Raw genomic sequence first — 19,987 nt, 5'->3', positions numbered from 1 at the left:
CAAACAGATGTTTTAATGAAACAGTGACACAAACACTGAAGTGTGGCAGTCATCTGTATTCTCATTTGGTATACTTTATTTATTCACTTCTAACGAGCTGCTCAATCCGAAGCGTCTTTTAAATTCTATTGACAAAATCTAACAAACAACTCTGATCAAAGACTTCCTCTTTGTACACAACTCCTTCTCTTTACAGTTTCTAATAACATATATAATCTTTGTTTTCTTCACCAGTTTACCAGGTAAACCGTTTGGTTCTGTGTGAACTCTGTGCTGGGACTTCAACCTGCGCTGGGCAATAATTATAAAATCATCAACTCACTCTGAGGAGACACCAGGAGGATCAACGCCACCAAGAATTAATAACCAGCTCTGCAGTTTTTAGCTCATTATCTTAGTTTCTCTGAGGTTCTTTTCAACTTCTCTTTTTAACATTTCTGAGGCGCCTCCAAAAACAGGGATGATTAAAATCGTACATCACGACTCTCTGGTTTTAATTGCACATTTCAATAACTCACTTGGACCTGTAGCTGTTGCCACGGGTGGAGCGATGTCGGGCGGAGGCTTTAGCTTCATCAGCTCCATTAGGCTGCTGCCCTTTAGGCCGACGCTCTTCGCATGGCCGGTCCTTAGAAGATCCTTCAGCTGGATCTGCTGTAGAAATAAAAAACACACGTGATCATTAACAACCCGGAGGAACGACTTTAACTCCGATGTGTCGCTCTGAACTTTCTCTCTCCACACGCGACGGACCTGTTCTCTGTTAGAAGGCACGACTGTGGACGCCGACGGGGGAACATTTGTGGTGGAGGGGGTGGATGAACCTCGCAGGGCTGAATTAGCAACGTGCACCACCTTGGTGACGGTGATGGTGTGTTTGATGGGGTTCGTCACTGATTGTTTGGTCACGACAGCTCCCAGCGACGGCAACTGATTCAGCTGATTTAAGACAAATGTGGTGGTTGATGGCTGAGGTTTGTGCTGTTGGAGACATTAGACACACAGAGAGAGACAGAGTTCGATTTTAATTCATTCCACAAAACAACGAGGCGTTCAAGTGTTCAATAATTAATCAGAAGAACATCATGTTCCGTAATCTCACCCTGATAGTAACTATAGGGACTGGAGCTGGTGACTCCGTTCGAGCAACCTCCGTCGTCTCTGCCCCCACGCCAACATCCAGGGCACTGATGGAGATAGACTGGAGCAGACGCAGAGATCACAACATTAACTGGTGGAAAACATCTCCTCTGGTGCAGATGCAGCAACACGTCAAACTACAGATCGTCTTACTTGCTGGGTTGTAGAGGGCTGTGCAACATCCTGAGAATCAACGTCAAAGAGGCCGATATCATTTGGGCAAATGCCGCTCTCACTCAGAGCAGCGAGGAGTAAATCCTGTCCAGGATCCATCTGCAAGACAAATTAATAAAACTTTATTAACATCCATCATGTCGCAGCAGCGCCGACAAACATTTGTTCATGAAGAAAAACAAGATTACGTGACGAATGAAAACAAATGGGATTAAATGCCGAGATGTTTTTCAAGCAAATCTTTTTTGTTTCCAGACTCCAAAGTGTTTGGTTTCTCAGCTTTAGTTTGTTTTACGACAGAAATCTGAATCCCTCTGAAAACAAACCATCTGAACACCAGTTATTGAGCTTTAGGAAAGTGTGATCTGCATTTTCCAACATTTATTAAAACAAACAAATAAAAAAAACTGCTGTTATCTCAAATTTTCAAAAAGTGGTGATGTAACTCAGCTTTGACAAACTCAAAAAAATTCAGACATGACGTCTCATTGTTAACTTATATTCACATTTACAAGAGGAGCATGTTAATTATAATAATTTACAATACAGTAATTTAAACACAACTGTTACAAATACTCAATGAATCAACTGAAAGAAAATTCACTGTTAATAGTTCTTATAGTAAATTCATTGTTTGTCATTTTATAAAACAAAAGAAACATGAAGCCACTGATGCTTAGTCTCTCTCGTGTTTATTTTACAACAAACCGACTTTGCACGCTTTTTACGGAAATACAAGACTTTGTATTTGTTTGTTTTACAGGTAAATTTGAATAAAAAACATAACGTTTCTCTTACTTGGAGAACTGAATTTAAATATAATTTACGTAGCAACACAAGTTAATAGATGCTGCTGATGTGCATGTTTACTGAGTACAATAAATACAGTTATAGGACCAAAAGACTACATAAATAAATGCACTTGCAGGACTTTATACTTTTTGTTTGTCACACATAACAACAAACCTAATATTTTGGACTTTTAGCCAGTTAGTAGGAAACACACTACATCACTTTGGAGGCTGGAAAACTACAGTAAATGTTTGGGGATTTTTTCAAAAACATTTCCCAACATTTTGTGGACAAAAAGCTTAACAAAGAAATCAATCAAGTACTCCACAGTGAAAACAAAGTTAGCTGCAGCCCTGGATATTAGAAAAAACTATGGGAACCACATGTATGAGCACATGTGTGGATCTAACAAGCATGACAGGGGCGTTAAAAATCCAGTTTCTGGACAAAAATGAACTAACATTACATTCTTACATGTAATATATAAACGGATAAAAAAAGATAAGCCTTTGTCGTCCACATTTCACACACAGACAAAGTTATTTCAACCCAATGGTAAGAAAAACAAACCGTCTCTATTGTAAATGTTTTCGCTTCACCGCATCTGATCAAACACCGCACATGGGGGAAAAAACTGAAAATGAAACTCTTCAAAATGAAACCACAAACTCGGGATATCCGCCATTTAAACAAAAAAAAAGACCCCACTAACGACAGAGGAATAAGACTTGTAAAGAAAAGCACATTTACACACCATATCTGACTCCCCGACTCTTCACCCAAAACAAGACACGTGTTTGCGCTGCCCTGCTTTCAACTTCCTGATCCCTTTGACTAAACTAAAACGTAGTTCCCCCTCCAACTCCTCTACTACAATAACTTACCACAATCTGAACCAACACGCCGCCAACACATCCGCTTCACCCCCGGACTCTTTAGTATCACCTCAGCCGGTTAATTATTATAAACAAACAGGATCTATCTATCTATCTACCTCCGTCCTTCCGCGCGGCGCATCAACGGTAGCAAACGGTCACCACCGCGCGGGTTCGGTAAGAGGCGAGCTAACCGCTGACTGACACTGTGTCATACCAGCTTATAACTGGCCTGGCTCAGCCCAGGGTGACACAGCCAGCTTAGCGGTGCTATTAGCTTAAAAAGACACTTTCACATTCATTATTGCTTTACAAAATAAAAGACGAAGCAGTGGTGTTTATTAATTGTGTGGTGGAAACTAGCTAAAACTGAAACAATGTGGTCGAACCAGCCGTTGTTAATGTCACCAATGTCATCGGTTTCTTTCGGTTCGCCCCCACAGTAACTAGTGTGTCGACCTCACAGGTGGTGACATTAACGTTATGCATTTAACTGTTATCAATAGTATTATTATTACCCAGTGTGTGTGTGTTTTTGTTTTGTTTTGTTTTTTTTGTAACTTTGTCTCTGGGGCGTCAACAGCGAGCATTTGCGTTAACGTTTTAAAAACACACACAAGTTTGACGTTAGCTAACTTAACGCTGCTGCTGCCGCTTCGGCTGCCGCTGCTACTGCCGCTGTAGAGGAAACTGAAATTACCGTTAAATGTAGCTCCAGCAGAAAGCTCCGGGTTACCAAAAAATAAAAAACACAATATGTGAGGCTCGCTGTGTGTGTCTGTGTGTTTGTGCGGCTACAATCGGCTCGGTTTGCTAACACGGTTGTTGTTGATGTTGCTGCTGTTGCTGCTCTCGCGCAGTGTCATCGCTGTCGCTAGCCATAGCTAACGTTAGCAACCGTTAGCAGCCGTTAATATCGCTAACCGTTGTCGCATCAAACAAAAACAAAAAAAATAACCAGCAAAAAAAACCTCCCGTGTGTCAAAAACACGACGTCAAGTTGTTCCGATTTAAACGCGGAGGTGTAAGGCTTGTGTTAAATGCCTGTGCCCCCCCTTCCCTCCCTCTCTCCCCGGTAGGATGCGAGGTTACCTGACGGTCGGTGAGACGGTCGGTCGGTCCGCGGGTTGTTGTCCTCTCCGCTCCGCCGCGCTCACGCCATCTTTTTTTATCAAACGCTCCGCCGCATGCTGGTCACGTGACGTAACAGCGGCCGCGGCCGTTTGGTTTTTCTCTCCCCCCGCAAACTCCCGCTCCCGACGCCGGTGTAAACGGCTCCTTTCGCGGCGGCGGCCTCGGAGCCACTCCCTCCGAGTGGACCGACCGAAGCGAGAAATACGGCATTTTTAAAAACATTAATGTAAAAACGACAAAACATAAGCAGAGTCACCGAGCTAATGCAACGTCACGTGACCGCGCTAGGTCTTCGCCGGAAGTGACGACAGCGGTTTCTTCCTCGCGGACAGCTTCCTCCGTTGATGCACCTCGTGTCTAATCTGATGACTGCAGCCGGGTGGTGAAAAACCATAAACAAAGAATGAGCAGAAAAATATAAAATTTACTTTTTATTTTTATTGAAATAATTATATATATTTATTTATATATAATTAAATAATTGTATTCTGTATGTATCTATATTTATCTGATATCAATCTCTGTTCTGGAGACACTGGTACAGTTGTCTCTTTTTAACTTTATAGTAATTCTATTTTTGATATCAGTGATGTATATTTCTATCTCTATGTTTTAGCTTTAGTCTCTTTTATTGTTTGTGTTGTGTGTCTGTTGTTGTGTTATGTCTTGTTGTGTTATGTTTTGCTATGGACCCGGAGTTGTTCTATTCTTCTTTTTATGAATATATAGTGCATATTTTGCACACAAATATTTTACATTTATTCTATTTTATTTGATCTTTTGTACCTTTGTGTCTGCACCTAATAGTGAGGCCACAAGGTGACTTCGTTCATATTGAACTTCCAGGGTGATGTTAAAGAACTTTTCTATGACCATATTTTATTCTTTTATGGATGATTGTATTGTTCTTCTATTGTATGATTTGTCTGTTCATGATGTCTTATGTCTTTTATATTGGGATTGCTGAGTTCCCGACCGACCGTCTGCACAACAAATTTACCATCTGGTACCAATAAGGAAACCTTGACCTTGACCTGACACCATGTCATGTTCCATGTGCTGTAAACTGACCTTTACTGCTCTTGGCAATAAAAATATTTATATTCTATTCTAAAAATATGGGAAAATGTGCCATCCTTGTACCTGGTTAAGCTTTTAGGAAATGCGGCACATAATACATTACTGTAAAATAGATATGAAGCAGACATAAACAAGCAGTCATGTAAGTATGCATATGAGTGCATAAAAACTCACAGTGATGCAAAAACTAGCAAGCACATTAATGATAATTAATATGAATTAATAATGTCAGCTGAAGTGTTGTGCAATATTATGAGTGTTGGAGTTTGATTCTTAGTATGTGTGGAATGATTGCAAGTTTTAGTGTTTGCAGTGTGTGTTTATTATTGTATTTTTTTAGAAAGTTTTTAGTGTCATCGCTCTGTTTTGGGGAAGGGGTTTTAGTCTTGTCTTTGAGTAGGTCTCATTGATTTTAGTCTTGACTTTGTAATTTTAGTAGTTTTTTGGTCTCGTCTTAGTCCTTTCTTTGTATCACAGTGACACTTAAAGGTCCCATATTATACTCTTTTTACTCAGTTTCACTCAGCTGTCAGACGTCCAACTAAACTGTATTCGAAATGTATTGCCCCAAACTGATCCGTGGTCCTGAATGGCAGCTGTCTAAAAGTCGCTCAAATGAGCTCTCCTGAGAACAAGCTGTTTCTGTGCCTGTACCTTTAAATGTTAATGAGCTCCGTCTGTCACAGCCTTGCCTTGCCCCTCTCAGCCAATCAGAGGCCAAGTAAGGCGGGTCTTGGCGTGGCCATAGTAGGAAAGATTCTGCCTCAGGGACAGGATGTGGCTAACGGTAGCATGGGCTAATGTTTATGGGTGGATGTATCACTATGGCCAGAGCGATTGATATTACAGCGTGGCGACAGCTCTTGACGTCGCCGCCAGTGCGGTCTCGTGGTTCATGTAGCTCCCAATAGTCCCAAACTAGGCTTGAAACAACGTTCAAAACACACACAGCCAGTATCACAACTAAGCATAAAGTCCGCTTAGCTTAATGCTAACGTATAATGTGAAACCTCATAGACGGGCTAACAGAAATTAGCATCGGCTGTCGCCGTTTCGCGGCAAACGAACAGCCATAGAAGCTGCTAAAACCTGTTTTAATTCTGGCTTTAGCGCTGTTAACACGTCACAGTTTGCAAGAAAGTTTAATCCAGAGTCTGTGGTCAGTTTGCTCCGATGTCTGTCCTGGGAGTAGTGCAGACTAGAGTCTGTGTGAGCCCCGACCGGGCACCAGGGCAGCGGCTGTCTGCTGCAGCAGCAGCCGCTCTACTGAGCTGATCTGCCGGCACGGACATCTCCTCCTCCCGGAGGAGAAAACGAGCGAAGTAACGTATCCGCATGCTTTTAGAGGTTTACCGCTGGCTGGTTAAATTATTTTTAGGAGATTTAATGCTGGTCTCATTGATGAAATTTAACAACTGTGGCAGTGGCATTAGTTTGTTTGAATGAAAAGTGAGGAGGAGCTGGGCTATGTACTGAAATCACCACATTTACGTAAATAAAGGGGAGGAGCGACCAGACTTGCATAGTTTGTTCATTTTAATACATTTATTGATTGAAATGTGGTCATATCTGATGACTTTGGCGCTTGTGTGTGCAGCTAACAACAGAGCAACCACTATGTTAACAAGCAGGGGAAAAAAATGGCACGGTTTAGAAAATTTCTTCAGGCGTGGCAAACCTTCACCGGGGGCGGTGCCACCAACCTAGGGGGTGGCGTCGAGTCTGTCGGTGACGTCACCGACAGACTATCTTCAACATGGCCTGTTTAAGCACACATTTTCTAAAGACAGAGAAAGCGAAAAAGGGAGAGGATGAACTTTTTTCATACCAGGGGGGATTGTAGACAGGCCGAGGATGCATATTATTGATAGAAAACCGCTCTAAAGTGCATTTTGCATAATATGGGACCTTTAAAAAATATACAGATACAAGATAGACAAAAAAGTATATTCTGAATCTGATTCTAAACAACAGGGGGAAAAAACATGCAAAAATGAACAAGTAATCGATTTAGTTTGCTGCTTCTCCATACCAGAAACTATCAGAAGAAATTAATTAACAATGAAGGTAAACATAAGAAAAATACATGTAGAAGGAAACAATATAACGCTTGAGAAACTGTTTTAAAAGGGCAAATGTGAATCCATAACTCATACAAAGAGTTTTTGAATGTGTGGGGACCTTTCCACAAACACTTTAAATACACAATAGGGTATCATCCTTGCAATCCTATCTGCTCTCACATGTCATGTAAATCCCACTCACCTTGACAAATGATTACAGGAAAATTCTTTACTCCTAGTCTATCCCTGCTTTCAGTTACTCCCTCTTCTCCATTTCAGTGTAAACATTACCTGACTATTACTTCCAGCAAAGTTGTGTTAATCGGCTCCAGTGTGCTTGTGTTCTGATCTAATCAAATGTATATGTGCGGGCCTAACCGCAGCAAAGAAAATGTTGACAAAGAGATGGAAACCACCACATGTTCTAAACGTGTCTCTGGAAAGTATCATTTTATGAAATTCTGTTATTAGAAATCTCCAGTGCCCGAGTTCAAATGGCAAAGACAGAAACTATACAGAATTTGGAAGTGGCAGCTGAGGAAGTTAAAGCTCTGTTTTGAGGCTACTTGAATATATTTGAGAATATATTTACAATGTGTGTATTTTCTTTTCTTTTCTTTTTCTTTTTCTTTCATGTAATGGTTTTCATAGTTTCATGTTACCCTCATGATAGGGGGAGGAGTAAGGGGTATAGATGAATGGAAATGAAATGAAATAAAATAAAATAAAATAAAATAAAAAAGTTGATCACAAAAAAAATGTATATGTGTTTATATGTGCATATAATTATGTATGTATATTTATATATATATATTCTTTACCTTTGTGTATTCATATATACAAGATCGTGACAATGTGTGTATGGTCTCAGTATATGAGAGAGTGGAAGGGGTTCGAGTTCATATTGTGCTTCCACTGTTAATATACAAATGAACAGATGTATTATGTTTGAAAGGGGGGGGAAAAAACAATAAAAAGGTGTGAAAGAAAAAAAAAGGGCAAATGTGAACTGTATCATTTAAATAAATAAATAACTACACATGGTGGATGTAATGTAATGTAATGCAATGAGCCTGTGGGTGCAGTACCGCTGCCAGGCCGCAGGGGGGCGACATTGCTCCGTCTCCGCTCTGCTTCATTTCCATGGAGAAAAGATGGCGGAGCGGAGCTGCGGGGCTGCGGAGGCTGCATCGGCGAAGCTGCTGGCAGTTTAAACACAACACAACACCGCACAACCCGACCCCAACACACGGGCACAGCGGCACACACAGTCCGAGGAGCTTCAGTAGCGGGAGGACCGGGGCCGAGGCGGCGGAATATTTCATTTATTTATTAATATTATTCTTCCCCCTTCTTCCTCGAAACAGAGAAGTCGGAGCCACGAAAACAAAAAGTCATGAACGGGGTAAGTTTGATGTTCGTGCATCAACACCGAACACGAGCGAGCTAAAGTGGGTGTTTTTTACTCTAATTCACAATGAGACTAGTGTGTTTTTGTATTACAGAAACTAATATCACAATTCTCACACGTTTTCCTGCTCGTTATTGTAGTTACAGTGGCTCTAAATTAGCCTCTCTCTTTTTTTTTTGGTGCTCTGCTAACATTAGCTCGTAATGAACGTTACATGTGGCCGTTGGCTAAAGGACACAGTTACAACACTGATGTCTGGTGTTAAACAGGGTGAACTGATGCACTCACTTCTCTCTTAGAGGAGGTTGTAGGTTTTTTTTAATAAGCAGGTTTATTAGTGTTTGTTTTAATCAAGCTGATGATGAGGAGTCACAGGCCTGAGTGTGTGTGTGTTTAAAGGGAATGACTGTGGGAGTGGATGTGGGTGTGGAGCAGCGTGGTCCCTCCTCAGGGCCCCTCCCACACCTCCGGGACAAAATAACACACAAATAGCACCACAATTAAGTGTAGTAGTAATAATAATAGTATTAATGATGATGATAATAATAATAATAGTCTTTATTGTCCATAAGGGTGGAGATCTGGTTGATTAGAAAACAAACCATTGGGATTCTCCAATATAATATCAGTATTTGTGCAACCTACAGCAAAGAGATTGTTAAAAGTTAACTGAAAACCTTTTTAGTCTGGGGTTTATGTAGTGATAGATACATCCTATGGTTTATAGGAGTTACTAGGGCTGCAACTAAGGATTGTTTTCATTATCGATTGATCTGTTGATTGTTTAAATGTTAAAAAATGTTGAAAAATGTCAGTCAGTGTTTCCCAAACCACAAGACGCCGTCCTCAAATCTCTCGTTTTGTCCACAAACCAAAGAGATACTCAGTTTATTGTCATAAAGGAACAAAGAAACCAGAAATATTCACATTTAAGAAGCTGAAATCAGAGAAAAACTACTCAAACCGATTATTTGATTATCAAAATAGTTGACGATTAATTTAATAATCGATTATTGTTCGATTAATCGATGAATTGTTGCAGCTCTAGTAGTTACCTTTACCTTATTTAATACTTTTATCTGTATTTGTTGTATTTTTCTGTCTGATCGATCGATCGTTCTTATCTTTTATTCTTTATCTTCTCTCTTTCGTTTATTACTGCTGTGTTTGTTTTTAATCTTTTTATTGTTATATCACTGGTCATTTCTATTTTTTCTTGATCCTTTATGTGCATTAATCTCCAAGTCCTCTTGATTTTACCTCTTACGTGAAAGCACTTTGAATTGCTGTCAAATGACTTGAAAGGTACAAATAAAATGTGATTGATACATACATGATACAAACAATAATTTTGGACAACAGCTCAACTATGTAATTGTATTTGGTTTAAATTAAATGGAAATTGAGAGATTGTGATGTTTTTTCAGATGAAAAAATTGAAGTGAAAGCAAAAAAAACTGATCAGATCCTCCTTCAGTCTTGTTTCCTGAAATGTTCCTGTTAAGTTTCATTTTGCAGTAACCCTGTCTTGTTCTCTCTGCTCGTCCTCAGGACATCGTATGCAACTCAGTCACAGTCTTAAGCTGCACATCACCGGGTCTGGATGAAAACATGATCAAGCTGACACAGGAGGGGAGGTGTCCTGCAATAAACTCCCAGCAGAACGATGTTCAGTGGCAGGGAGAAGGTCAGTTCAAGCCCAGCTCTGCTTTATTATTATTAAAGGGATAGTTCAACATTTTGGCAAATTGGCCCATTGCCATAATCCCTATAGTCATAGCAGTAGGTTCGTTACCTTTAATTGTCGGTGCAAGCTATTTTTAGAACGGCGGAGCAGAGCCATGAGCTGCTCAGAGCTACGCTACAGAGGCTAATGGGATTTTTTGGTTTCCCTCATCAAACTCATCAAATACACAATCCAACAACTCCACAACGCTCTGGTGGACAAGTTGTGACCTGCACATTCACCCCACTATGAGATAATAACAGAACGTTACCAGACAGAGTTGTTTTAGAGGCAAATGCAGAGACTGCTCGCTGAAAAACTGTCCCTGAAGGCAACGCGCATCAGCGGTTTTGCATGTATTTCCCTCTAAAACAACTCTGTCTGGTAACGTTCAGTTATTATCTCATAGCGTGGTGAATGTGCAGGTCACAACTTGTCCACCAGAGCGTTTTGGAGTTGTTGGATTGTGTATTTGATGAGTTTTATGAAGGAAACCAAGAAATCCCATTAGCCTCCGTAGCATAAAAAAATAGCTTGCACCGACAATTAAAGGTAACGAACCTACTGCTAAAACTATAGGGATTATGGTAATGGGCCAATTTGCCAAAATGTTGAACTATCCCTTTAAGATCTATGTGTTTGTTTTGTTTTGATAATTCACCCTCTCCTTTTGTCTCCAGGCAGGAGAACAAACACCATCAGCACTACACCAAAAGCCTCGAAGAGCCCGTGTTCACCCTGCTGGTCAGATGAACAGCCGTCACCTCCGCAGCTCTACTGCTCTCAGACCTGCCGCCGTCCGCCCGCCGAGCCCTCGCTGCCCCTCGGCAACAGCCTGAGTCTCCTGCTCGCCGACAACAGCGGCTCGCTCCACGGCCACCAGAGGAGAGGAGGCGTCGGCCACCGGAGGAGAGGAGGAGTCGGCCACCAGAGGAGAGCCGCCCGGCCCAAGGTCGAGGGGAAGAAACCGCCTCGAAGAATGTACGTGCAACCTCATCGCTCAATGTTTCATTCACGGCATCTGTGACTCCGGATGATAGATAAGCACAAAGAAATTTCTCTCATGTGGAGTGGATGATCTGAGCAGAGACTGTGGTTTAGATTTCTGAGTATATTTGATCAAGGTCAAGATATTTTATTAATCCCTAAAGGAAATTATTGTGTCGCAGCAGCAGCAGCATTCATACAGACACAAAAGGAAACAGCAACCATTAGATACAACCATTAAATAAAACAGATTTACAGGAGAAAACGAGGGAGGAGAGAAAGTGGATTTCTGAAGTTGAAGTTGTAAATTTAAGAGAGAGGAAAAAAAGGATATTATCTGACTTTATTCTGTCTTAAAATAGCACAAAAAACGCACAAATTTACAAGAAAAAAAAACTGAAATTTGCAGGAAATGATCACAAAATTGCAAGAAAAGAAAAACAGAAATATACCCGTAGACCAAAAAAAGGTGCAAATTTACAAAAACTAAATTCAAAAAATTAGCAAGAATAAAACATAACAATGAATCTCAGAAATTTAAAGCGAAAAAAAAAAAAAAGCCAGATAAAATTGCACATTACAAGAAAAGACAAAGAAAAAACTCAGAAATGTAGGGGGGATAAAAACTACAGTGGCCCTAATGGGTAATTTTTATATTTGCATATTAATAAGTTTAAAAGTTTGTGATTTTTTAGTAGATGAGAAAGTTGTGACATTTCTTTTCTTCTTCTTTTTCTTCTTTTTCCACTAAAGTTCAGACGGGAAAAATTCCCAAAACCGGAAAGTTACTGATTATTACCCAATAAGACGAAGCTCAAGAAAAAGTAAAACAGAAATAAAGGTAAGATGAGATTTTTATTGTTATTATTTTGACATACAACAGTTTTACAAATGTTTTGTTTAGTTTTTTGGATGGAGGCATTTACTTGTGGAAAAGTGAGTGTTTTTTCTATTGGTGTATTATGGGATGTTTGTAGCTTTAATGATGCTAACAACACAACACAAATATCTGTGACTGACTGAGTGATAAAGTTGCTTTCTTCTGTCCCCAGTGTGAACAGAAGAAACTCATCGACGACCTCATCACAAAGGGAATAGAGGAAGGAATGGAGGTGCGTTCAGGTTCCTGCTTCTGTCTCAGAAAACATAAACCACTAAACCTTTAAACCCGGGTTTATTTAAAGGGATAGTTCAACATTTTTGGCAAATTGGCCCATTGCCATAATCCCTGTAGTCATAGCGGTAGGTTTGTTACCTTAAATTGTCGGTGCAAGATATTTTTAGAATGGCAGAGCAGAGCTGCGAGCTGCTTACAGCTATGCTATGGAGGCTCATGGGATTTCTTCATCAAACTCATCAAATACACAATCCAACAACTCCAAAACACTCTGGTGGACAAGTTGTGACCTGCACATTCACCACACTATGAGATAATAACACAACGTTACCAGACAGAGTTGTTTTAGAGGGAAATTCATGCAAAACCACTGATGCGTGTTGCCTTCAGGGACAGTTTTTCATCAAGCAGTCTCTGCATTTACCTCTAAAACAACTCTGTCTGGTAACGTTGTGTTATTATCTCATAGCGTGGTGAATGTGCAGGTCACAACTTGTCCACCAGAGCGTTTTGGAGTTGTTGGATTGTGTATTTGATGAGTTTGATGAGGGAAACCAAGAAATCCCATGAGCCTCCGTAGCGTAGCTCTGATCAGCTCTGTTCTAAAAAATAGCTTGCACTGACAATGAAAGGTAACAAACCTACGGCTATACTGACTATAGGGATAATGCGTCAATTTGTCAAAATTTTGAACTATCCCTTTACTCTGGCTCAGTCAAACCGGACTTTTCTGGAAACAACCCTCCCCTACAGGTGCAGCACATAGAAGGAAAGGGGAGGGCGGTGTTCGCCACCCGCTGCTTCCAGAAGGGCGAGTACGTGGTGGAGTACCACGGCGACCTGCTGCAGATCACCGACGCCAAGACGAGGGAGGCCGAGTACGCCCAGAACCCGGCCACCGGCTGCTACATGTACTACTTCCAGTACCTCTGCAAAACATACTGGTACGGCACAACGACGCGTTTCTACTTTATAATGGAGGAATGAAATAATAAATGTATGTCTTTGCGCTATGATTTTAATTAGAACATATAGTTAAAATTATAGGGGTAGGATTAGATAAGTTTATACTTCTTCCTACTCCTTTTCGCTCTGCATTGCTTATGAGATGTTACTTTTTTGTGTATACAATTTTGCTGTTCACTTATTTCCTAATTATATTATTATCTTTTCTTATTTTCTTTACATTGTCGTTTACATGATCGAAATAAAGATATCAATCAATCAATCAATCAATAATGGATTCTATTAGTATTAAACTAAATGTAGATAAACAACGGAGTTCCACTGGTGAATGTTGACAGTTTCTATCAATCATAACATTTCAAAACCTCACAAATAATTATAAGAATAATGATTTTTAATGTTAAATACATATTAAACAGTTAATTTAGGTTTAAATGTATGGGATTTAGTGTATTCAGTATTTCATTATAAAGACACCAGTCAAATACTCTCCCATGGAGGTCCTTTCAGAGCTTTCACTGTTTAATATAAGCTGCTAAACTTAATTTCAATGTTTTTCAATGCAATACAAATCTTATTTATCTACAAAATTGTGGCTGATAAGTGTCAGAAATTTAATAAAAGTTCCAAAAAAGTTTGAGTTTTTACCAGTAAAGTGACCAAAAACCTTGATAGGTAAATGGAGTTATGCAGCTTTTTTTATTATACTTTTGTATAAGGTTGTTTATAAATGTTGGTGACTTACAACATTTTTACTGAGGGCTACAGAACCAACCCCACTGAGTTATCTCCCCCTTGTTTCATGCATTTATTCTGTGTTATTCTATATTTTTGAAAGTGTCAGAAGTTTGATAAAAGTTCCAAAAAAGTTTGAGTTTTTACCAGTAAAGTGACCAAAAACCTTGACAGGGGGGGGGGGGGGGAAGTCCCTTAAATGTTTCTACCATTGTTTTGAATTTACAAATACTTTTATAATACGTTTATAATGACATGAAACAAGGTGGGAAAATGGGGTTATGCAGTTTTTTTTTAATATACCTTTGTATAAGGTTGTTTATAAATGTTGGCGACTTACAACATTTTTACTGAGGGCTACAGAACCAACTCCACTGAGTCATCTCTCCCTTGTTTCATGCATTTATTCTGTGTTATTCTATATATTTAAAATTGTAAAAATGCTCCAATCATCTGTGGGAAACAGCAGGAAAACAGCTGATAAGTGTCAGAAGTTTAATAAAAGTTCTCAAAAAGTTTGAGTTACCAGTAAAGTGACCAAAAACCTTGATAGGTAAAAAAAAAAAAAAGTCCCATAAATGTTTCTACCATTGTTTTGAATTTACAAATACTTTTAATAACATGTTTATAATGACATGAAACAAGGTGGGAAAATGGGTTTATCCAATCATCTGTGGGAAACAGCAGCCAATTTATTTAATTATTTAGCCAATTTAATGGTTCATTTTATTTACACAATGATGCAGATACTTAAACAAGGATATGAGGAAATATGGGTCTAAATACGTATGTTCTATAAGTGCAAAATGATAATTTATCAATTCATTTTACAGTGTTTTAATAATAAGAATAACTCAAATTTATATAGTGGCTTTCCATTCATCAATTTATTCCCATTTAAAACTAATGCAGAGTTTCATAAAGACACTGTTGAGTTTGGTTTGTGTGTGTGTTTTACTCATTTTATTTTCCGTCTCTCTGTGTGTGTGTGTGTTTCAGTGTGGACGCCACGAAGGAGTCGGGTCGTATGGGTCGTCTGATCAATCACAGTAAAACCGGAAACTGCCAAACCAAACTCCACGACATCAACGGCGTCCCTCACCTCATCCTCGTGGCCTCGCGGGACATCGACGAGGGCGAGGAGCTGCTCTACGACTACGGCGACCGCAGCAAAGCCTCCATCGCCGCTCACCCGTGGCTCAAATATTGAAAAACACACAACAAAAACAAAAAAAAAGAGAAAAAGAAAAGGGAAACATACAGTAACTCTTGTGTTTCTCCTCCGCTAGTGTACAAAATGCCTTAGAAACAGAATGTGCAGCCTTCGCGTTCCAGTACGACGGCGCTGGACGAGGGTTTAGGAGCTGTTGACGAGGGTCGGTCCATCGATCGATCGACTGATTGATTGACCGACCGGGTACTTATCACATTTCAACCGAGGTCCATCCGAGGACGTCTGTACTTTTTATTTATATGTGTATATGAAACATTCTGGTTGTTTTGCAGCACATTTATTTTGTACATTTTTGTATTTCCTATAGAGGCATGCAGGTGGTTCGTCGATGCTCCTCCGCGTTTTTATACGGCTTTTTTCTTAATTAGTGGTTTAGAGACTTAGCAATACAGTAACTTCCTTCTATTTATGGCCCCAGAGCCCTTTGGTTTATGTTTTGTTTTTGTTTTTTTTTTATTTGGGAGCAGCAACAATAATTCACCAGATGCAAATTTACGAAAAAACCTTTTTAAACCAAAACGACACGTCAAAGGAATTTAGTTTCAGACATTAAACTCAGACTCAGTCGGTTCAGCGGGAGGGAAACAGTTCACTGAGCTCACGGGTCACATCTCATTTAAATTGTTTAACACTGGATTATAATGATTTTTATTATAGTTTTTATTCAAATGTCCAGAGAACCAACATCAGCCAATAACTTCCTTCCTTTATTCTTTAGCTCACGTGGTATTTTTTAAATATTTAGGATTATGCAGATTATGTAACTACTAGTTCATTATATTATATTATATTTTATTTCATTTTATTTAGATGTATATGATGGTTTGAGTTTCTACACTCGATACCGACTCACAGGAAAAAAAATCTTTATTTCACCTGCGTTAAGTTTCTTCACCTGGTGACACTGTTTAAACTAAACTACTGCACTGTGTAAATATATTTATATTGTTTGTTTGCGGTTGCAACATCACAGGGAGGTTCAAAGTAAAGGAAGAGTTCGACATTTTTTGTGGAGGGAAAATATGTTTGAAGGTGAAGTTCAGTTGAATTTACTTTACGGTCTTAATTGTGTTTGCTTGAGTTAATTAATTAATTCCCGTTATGTTGTAATTTACCATCGACATAACAAACGACCAACAAAACGCACAATGAACATAAAAAGTCTGTCGATACGAGCTGCGAGAGTTTAAAGCTACGACCAAATAATCGTAATAATTATTATTATATGAGCAGGAAAATACACAGTGTCACTTTATCAGGGATTAGTAACGAGGTTAACGAGGTCACAGGAATGTTTGAGACGTATTTAAATAACGACATCAACAAAAGTAGATTTTATGACAGACTGGTGAACACAGATGTTTCCAGATGTCAGGGCAGCCTCTCCTCAGTCTTATTACTGTTGTTATTATTCCATAAGTGGCTGGCACGCAAGGTTTTGTTAGCTTTGTTAGCGCAGAGCTAGGCTAGCTGTTTCCCTCCGTTTCCAGTCTTTATGCTAAGCTAAGCTAGGCTAAGCTAAGCTAAGTGTCCCAACAGCAACATCAGAGCCTGCAGCCGTGTGCGTGGTGAACTGTTACACTCCTGCTCTACGTCATTGTCATCATCATCATAGATCTTTACAGATGTTCTGCACATCTGTTCTTCAACCAGTAACAATAAAAACAGCTGAACTGCCAACAGGTCATTTTTCTACTTTTCTCTGTTTTAGTCACAGTGGGTTTTTTTGCTGAACGGTCCAACAGTCGTGGCAAAGCTCCACTCACACACTTAATATGTTCTTTTTTCTTTCTTTTTTTTCCTGTTTTATCTTATTTATAATATATGACTTGATTTTTGTTTTAGTTACACAGAAGAAAAAGACAAACAATACGTTTTTAAGCTAAATGTTATGAAGTGTGGCATCTTGAGACTCAGTTTGACATAAATCACGCTGATACTCAGATATCTCATTTTAATAACATGGTAAAATAGGAAGTATTAATATTCTCAATGAGTTGATTTATGCTCAATGAAATGTTGTAAAATAGTGGGGAAAAAACTAAAGAAATTCACTTTAAATCACAGAAAAGACACTTCTGAGCAGCTTTAACTAGAAAATATTTTGACTTTTTTTCACTATTTTTGCCTGAAAAATCAATGAAATTATCAATCAATTAACAAAAACTAATTGTTTCCAACCCTGTTAACACTTATCATGAAAAAGTTACCAGAATAATCAAGTATAAATGGTGGTGGTGGCGGTGGCGCTGCAGAAAAATGGTCACATGATGCAGTTCAGTGTTTTTTGATCCTTGCTGGACAGGAAACGAAGGTGTCACATTTAAAACATTTAACAAAATAAAACTGGTGATATTTTATATACTATAATATATATATAAATTTTATTTCTGTCAACAAATCAAATGAAAATGACCCAAATTAACAAAGTGTTAGTTTTTCCGTCTCTCAGTGTTTTAATAGTCCCAGTTTGGTTGGGACTACTTTCAGCGGCGGATTAACACGCATTCAGTGCAGCAGAACAGAAACAAGAGACACAGAGGGTTTGTTGACAGTCAGAAAATCACCAAACTTCATTATTTATCATTATTCAACTTAATTGATTCAATCTAAACTTTTTTTTTATTTTAATGAAGTAGCAGCTTAAAATAAAACAATGTGCATCTTCATGTTTCCTTAACAGCATCCACACAGTTTCATTGATTTAAACCTGTGCAGCACGCTCTCTCTTCTTCTCGGTGCTGTTTGTATTATTGTTGTTACTATTATTATTATTATGTAAATTTTAATAGTTTTTTTCTTTGATTAAGAGTTTGGTGTAATTATTTGACGGTATCCTGGGGCTCTGTCTTAAAGGAATAGGAACAAAACACTTATTTGCTTTCTTCCCTGGGAGTAGATGAGACGTTTATTTATTTTAAAAAACCTCTGATTTATTATTTTTTTTTACTTCTTTGTAGCAGCTTTATCTCAAAACTTATTCAAACTTGGGACCTGACCAAATGTTATCCATCGTTTTTTATTTAATTCTAACGACAGGACGACGCCCACACATTCAGTTTATTATCAAACTCCTGGATTCTTTCGATTTTAATCCAAAAACTGTGTGTGAATCATCAGATCGAACCTTCCTGACCCTCCAACAGTAGCATTGTGTTACAGGTGTGACATGTTTTTTTTCTTATGAGCCTTTCTTAAACAAATGTGTTTGGGATTTTTTTTTTTTCTTTTTTTTTTTTTTTAAATGTAGAACTAATGCAATAATTACCCGAGGGGCAAAACTGACCTGTTGGCCATTTTAGGACATTATAGATCTTTGCTGTTGTAGCGTTGAATAAATCTTAATGCTGGGGGTCGATGAATAAAGATGTAATATGCAAAGTAAGAGGAGTCGTTCTCTCATTTGTTCTCCTGTTAAAATAGATCATTAAAAGTTTAAATTGGTTTTATTTCAAGACCACAGTGGAAGTTTAGCATCATTTTATTTCTTATACATGTATCTATGGTTTGTTATTACATTTTAATAGGAACACCTGTTTGTTCATGTCATTATCCAATCAGCCCAAAAAAATAATCTTCTTGAACTTAGTGTAAAAGGTTATGAAAGGAAGGAGAGTTGATTGTACGGTGGCTCTGAATGGTCAAACAACTGCAGCTTCAGAAAACTGACATGCAAAAAGACACAAATGTGCTGCGAAGTCAGCAACAGGAAGTGTTTCTGAGAACACGATAAAGTGTGGGACCAGTCTGGGGCCTCGTCTTCTTGACTTTAGAAGTTGTGCAGACAGCTTCCTGTTAGTTAGTTTGGTTTATTAGAACGTGAATATCACATGATTCACATGATATTGATCACATGGACTGTTAGCTTAGCGTTAGCCTTTTAGCCTGGTGGTCCCTCACTTTATTGTGTCCTCCAGAAACATTTCTGTTGTTTTGATTAAGTTGTTTCTGAATTTGTAGCGTCTAAGTGCTTTTTCTTAAAGGGATACTTCACCCAAAATCAATCAATCAATCACCAATTTTCTACTCACCGTCATGCCAAGGAAGGGTTTGGAGAACTTTCAGACTCATCAAAATGCTTTAGGAGCCGGTGGATAGAGTTCACTTTTGAATCGTCCAAAACACACACTATGAAACATCCAGATACCTCCATACTGCTCGTCTGTACTGACCCAAGTGTCCTGAAGCCGCCACATGGAAAAGTTGTTCGGAAAAAATTAATGTGATCTCTGTTTTTGTCCTTGTTGTAGCAGTAGCTCCCAGTGGCTGAGTGAGATTTGCTGCCAGATGTTCTTCCATGTTTACATCAAACATCCAGTGGTTTACAACTACCAACGAACATCTTACAGCAAATCTCAAACATCAACAGCCACTGGGAGCTACTGCTACAACAAGGATAAAAACAGAGATCACATTAATGTTTTCCCAACAACTTTTCCATGTGGCGGCTTCAGGACACTTGGGTCAGTACAGACGAGCAGTATGGAGGTATCTGGATGTTTCATAGTGTGTGTTTTGGACGATTCAAAAGTGAACTCTATCCGCCGCCATTA

At 38.9% G+C, this 19,987-nt stretch overlaps 2 protein-coding genes across 6 annotated transcripts in view; one reads left to right on the top strand and one right to left on the bottom strand.

The window, feature by feature from the left end:
* sbno1 (strawberry notch homolog 1) overlaps positions 1 to 4,262 on the bottom strand; it is a 30,350-nt gene extending 26,088 nt beyond the window's left edge. For 2 of the 5 annotated variants that reach the window (XM_083983396.1, XM_083983393.1), the window contains exons 1-5: positions 4,074 to 4,209; positions 1,294 to 1,413; positions 1,103 to 1,201; positions 754 to 981; positions 519 to 654 (exon numbers count right to left, since the gene is read on the bottom strand). In XM_083983396.1, coding sequence (XP_083839522.1) covers positions 519 to 654; positions 754 to 981; positions 1,103 to 1,201; positions 1,294 to 1,413 — 583 coding nt within the window. In that variant the 5' untranslated portion in view covers positions 4,074 to 4,209. Of the gene's footprint in view, positions 1 to 518; positions 655 to 753; positions 982 to 1,102; positions 1,202 to 1,293; positions 1,414 to 2,990; positions 3,513 to 4,073 lie in introns of those variants that run through there. The other 3 variants (XM_083983394.1, XM_083983392.1, XM_083983391.1) reach the window with 3 other exon arrangements.
* A 4,170-nt stretch (positions 4,263 to 8,432) lies between these two features.
* Positions 8,433 to 19,987, top strand: part of kmt5aa (lysine methyltransferase 5Aa) — a 123,858-nt gene continuing 112,303 nt past the window's right edge. The window contains exons 1-7 of the mRNA XM_083983843.1: positions 8,433 to 8,663; positions 10,221 to 10,356; positions 11,076 to 11,376; positions 12,136 to 12,223; positions 12,435 to 12,494; positions 13,253 to 13,443; positions 15,200 to 17,178. Of these exons, the coding sequence (XP_083839969.1) occupies positions 8,655 to 8,663; positions 10,221 to 10,356; positions 11,076 to 11,376; positions 12,136 to 12,223; positions 12,435 to 12,494; positions 13,253 to 13,443; positions 15,200 to 15,410 (996 nt within the window). The 5' untranslated portion in view covers positions 8,433 to 8,654 and the 3' untranslated portion in view covers positions 15,411 to 17,178. The remainder of the gene's footprint in view (positions 8,664 to 10,220; positions 10,357 to 11,075; positions 11,377 to 12,135; positions 12,224 to 12,434; positions 12,495 to 13,252; positions 13,444 to 15,199; positions 17,179 to 19,987) is intronic.

The sequence above is a fragment of the Trachurus trachurus genome, assembly GCF_905171665.1.
Source record: "Trachurus trachurus genome assembly, chromosome: 12".
Taxonomy (NCBI): domain Eukaryota; kingdom Metazoa; phylum Chordata; class Actinopteri; order Carangiformes; family Carangidae; genus Trachurus; species Trachurus trachurus.
The sequence above is the reverse complement of the archived record's forward strand: the minus strand, read 5'-3'. Positions and strand labels throughout refer to the sequence as shown.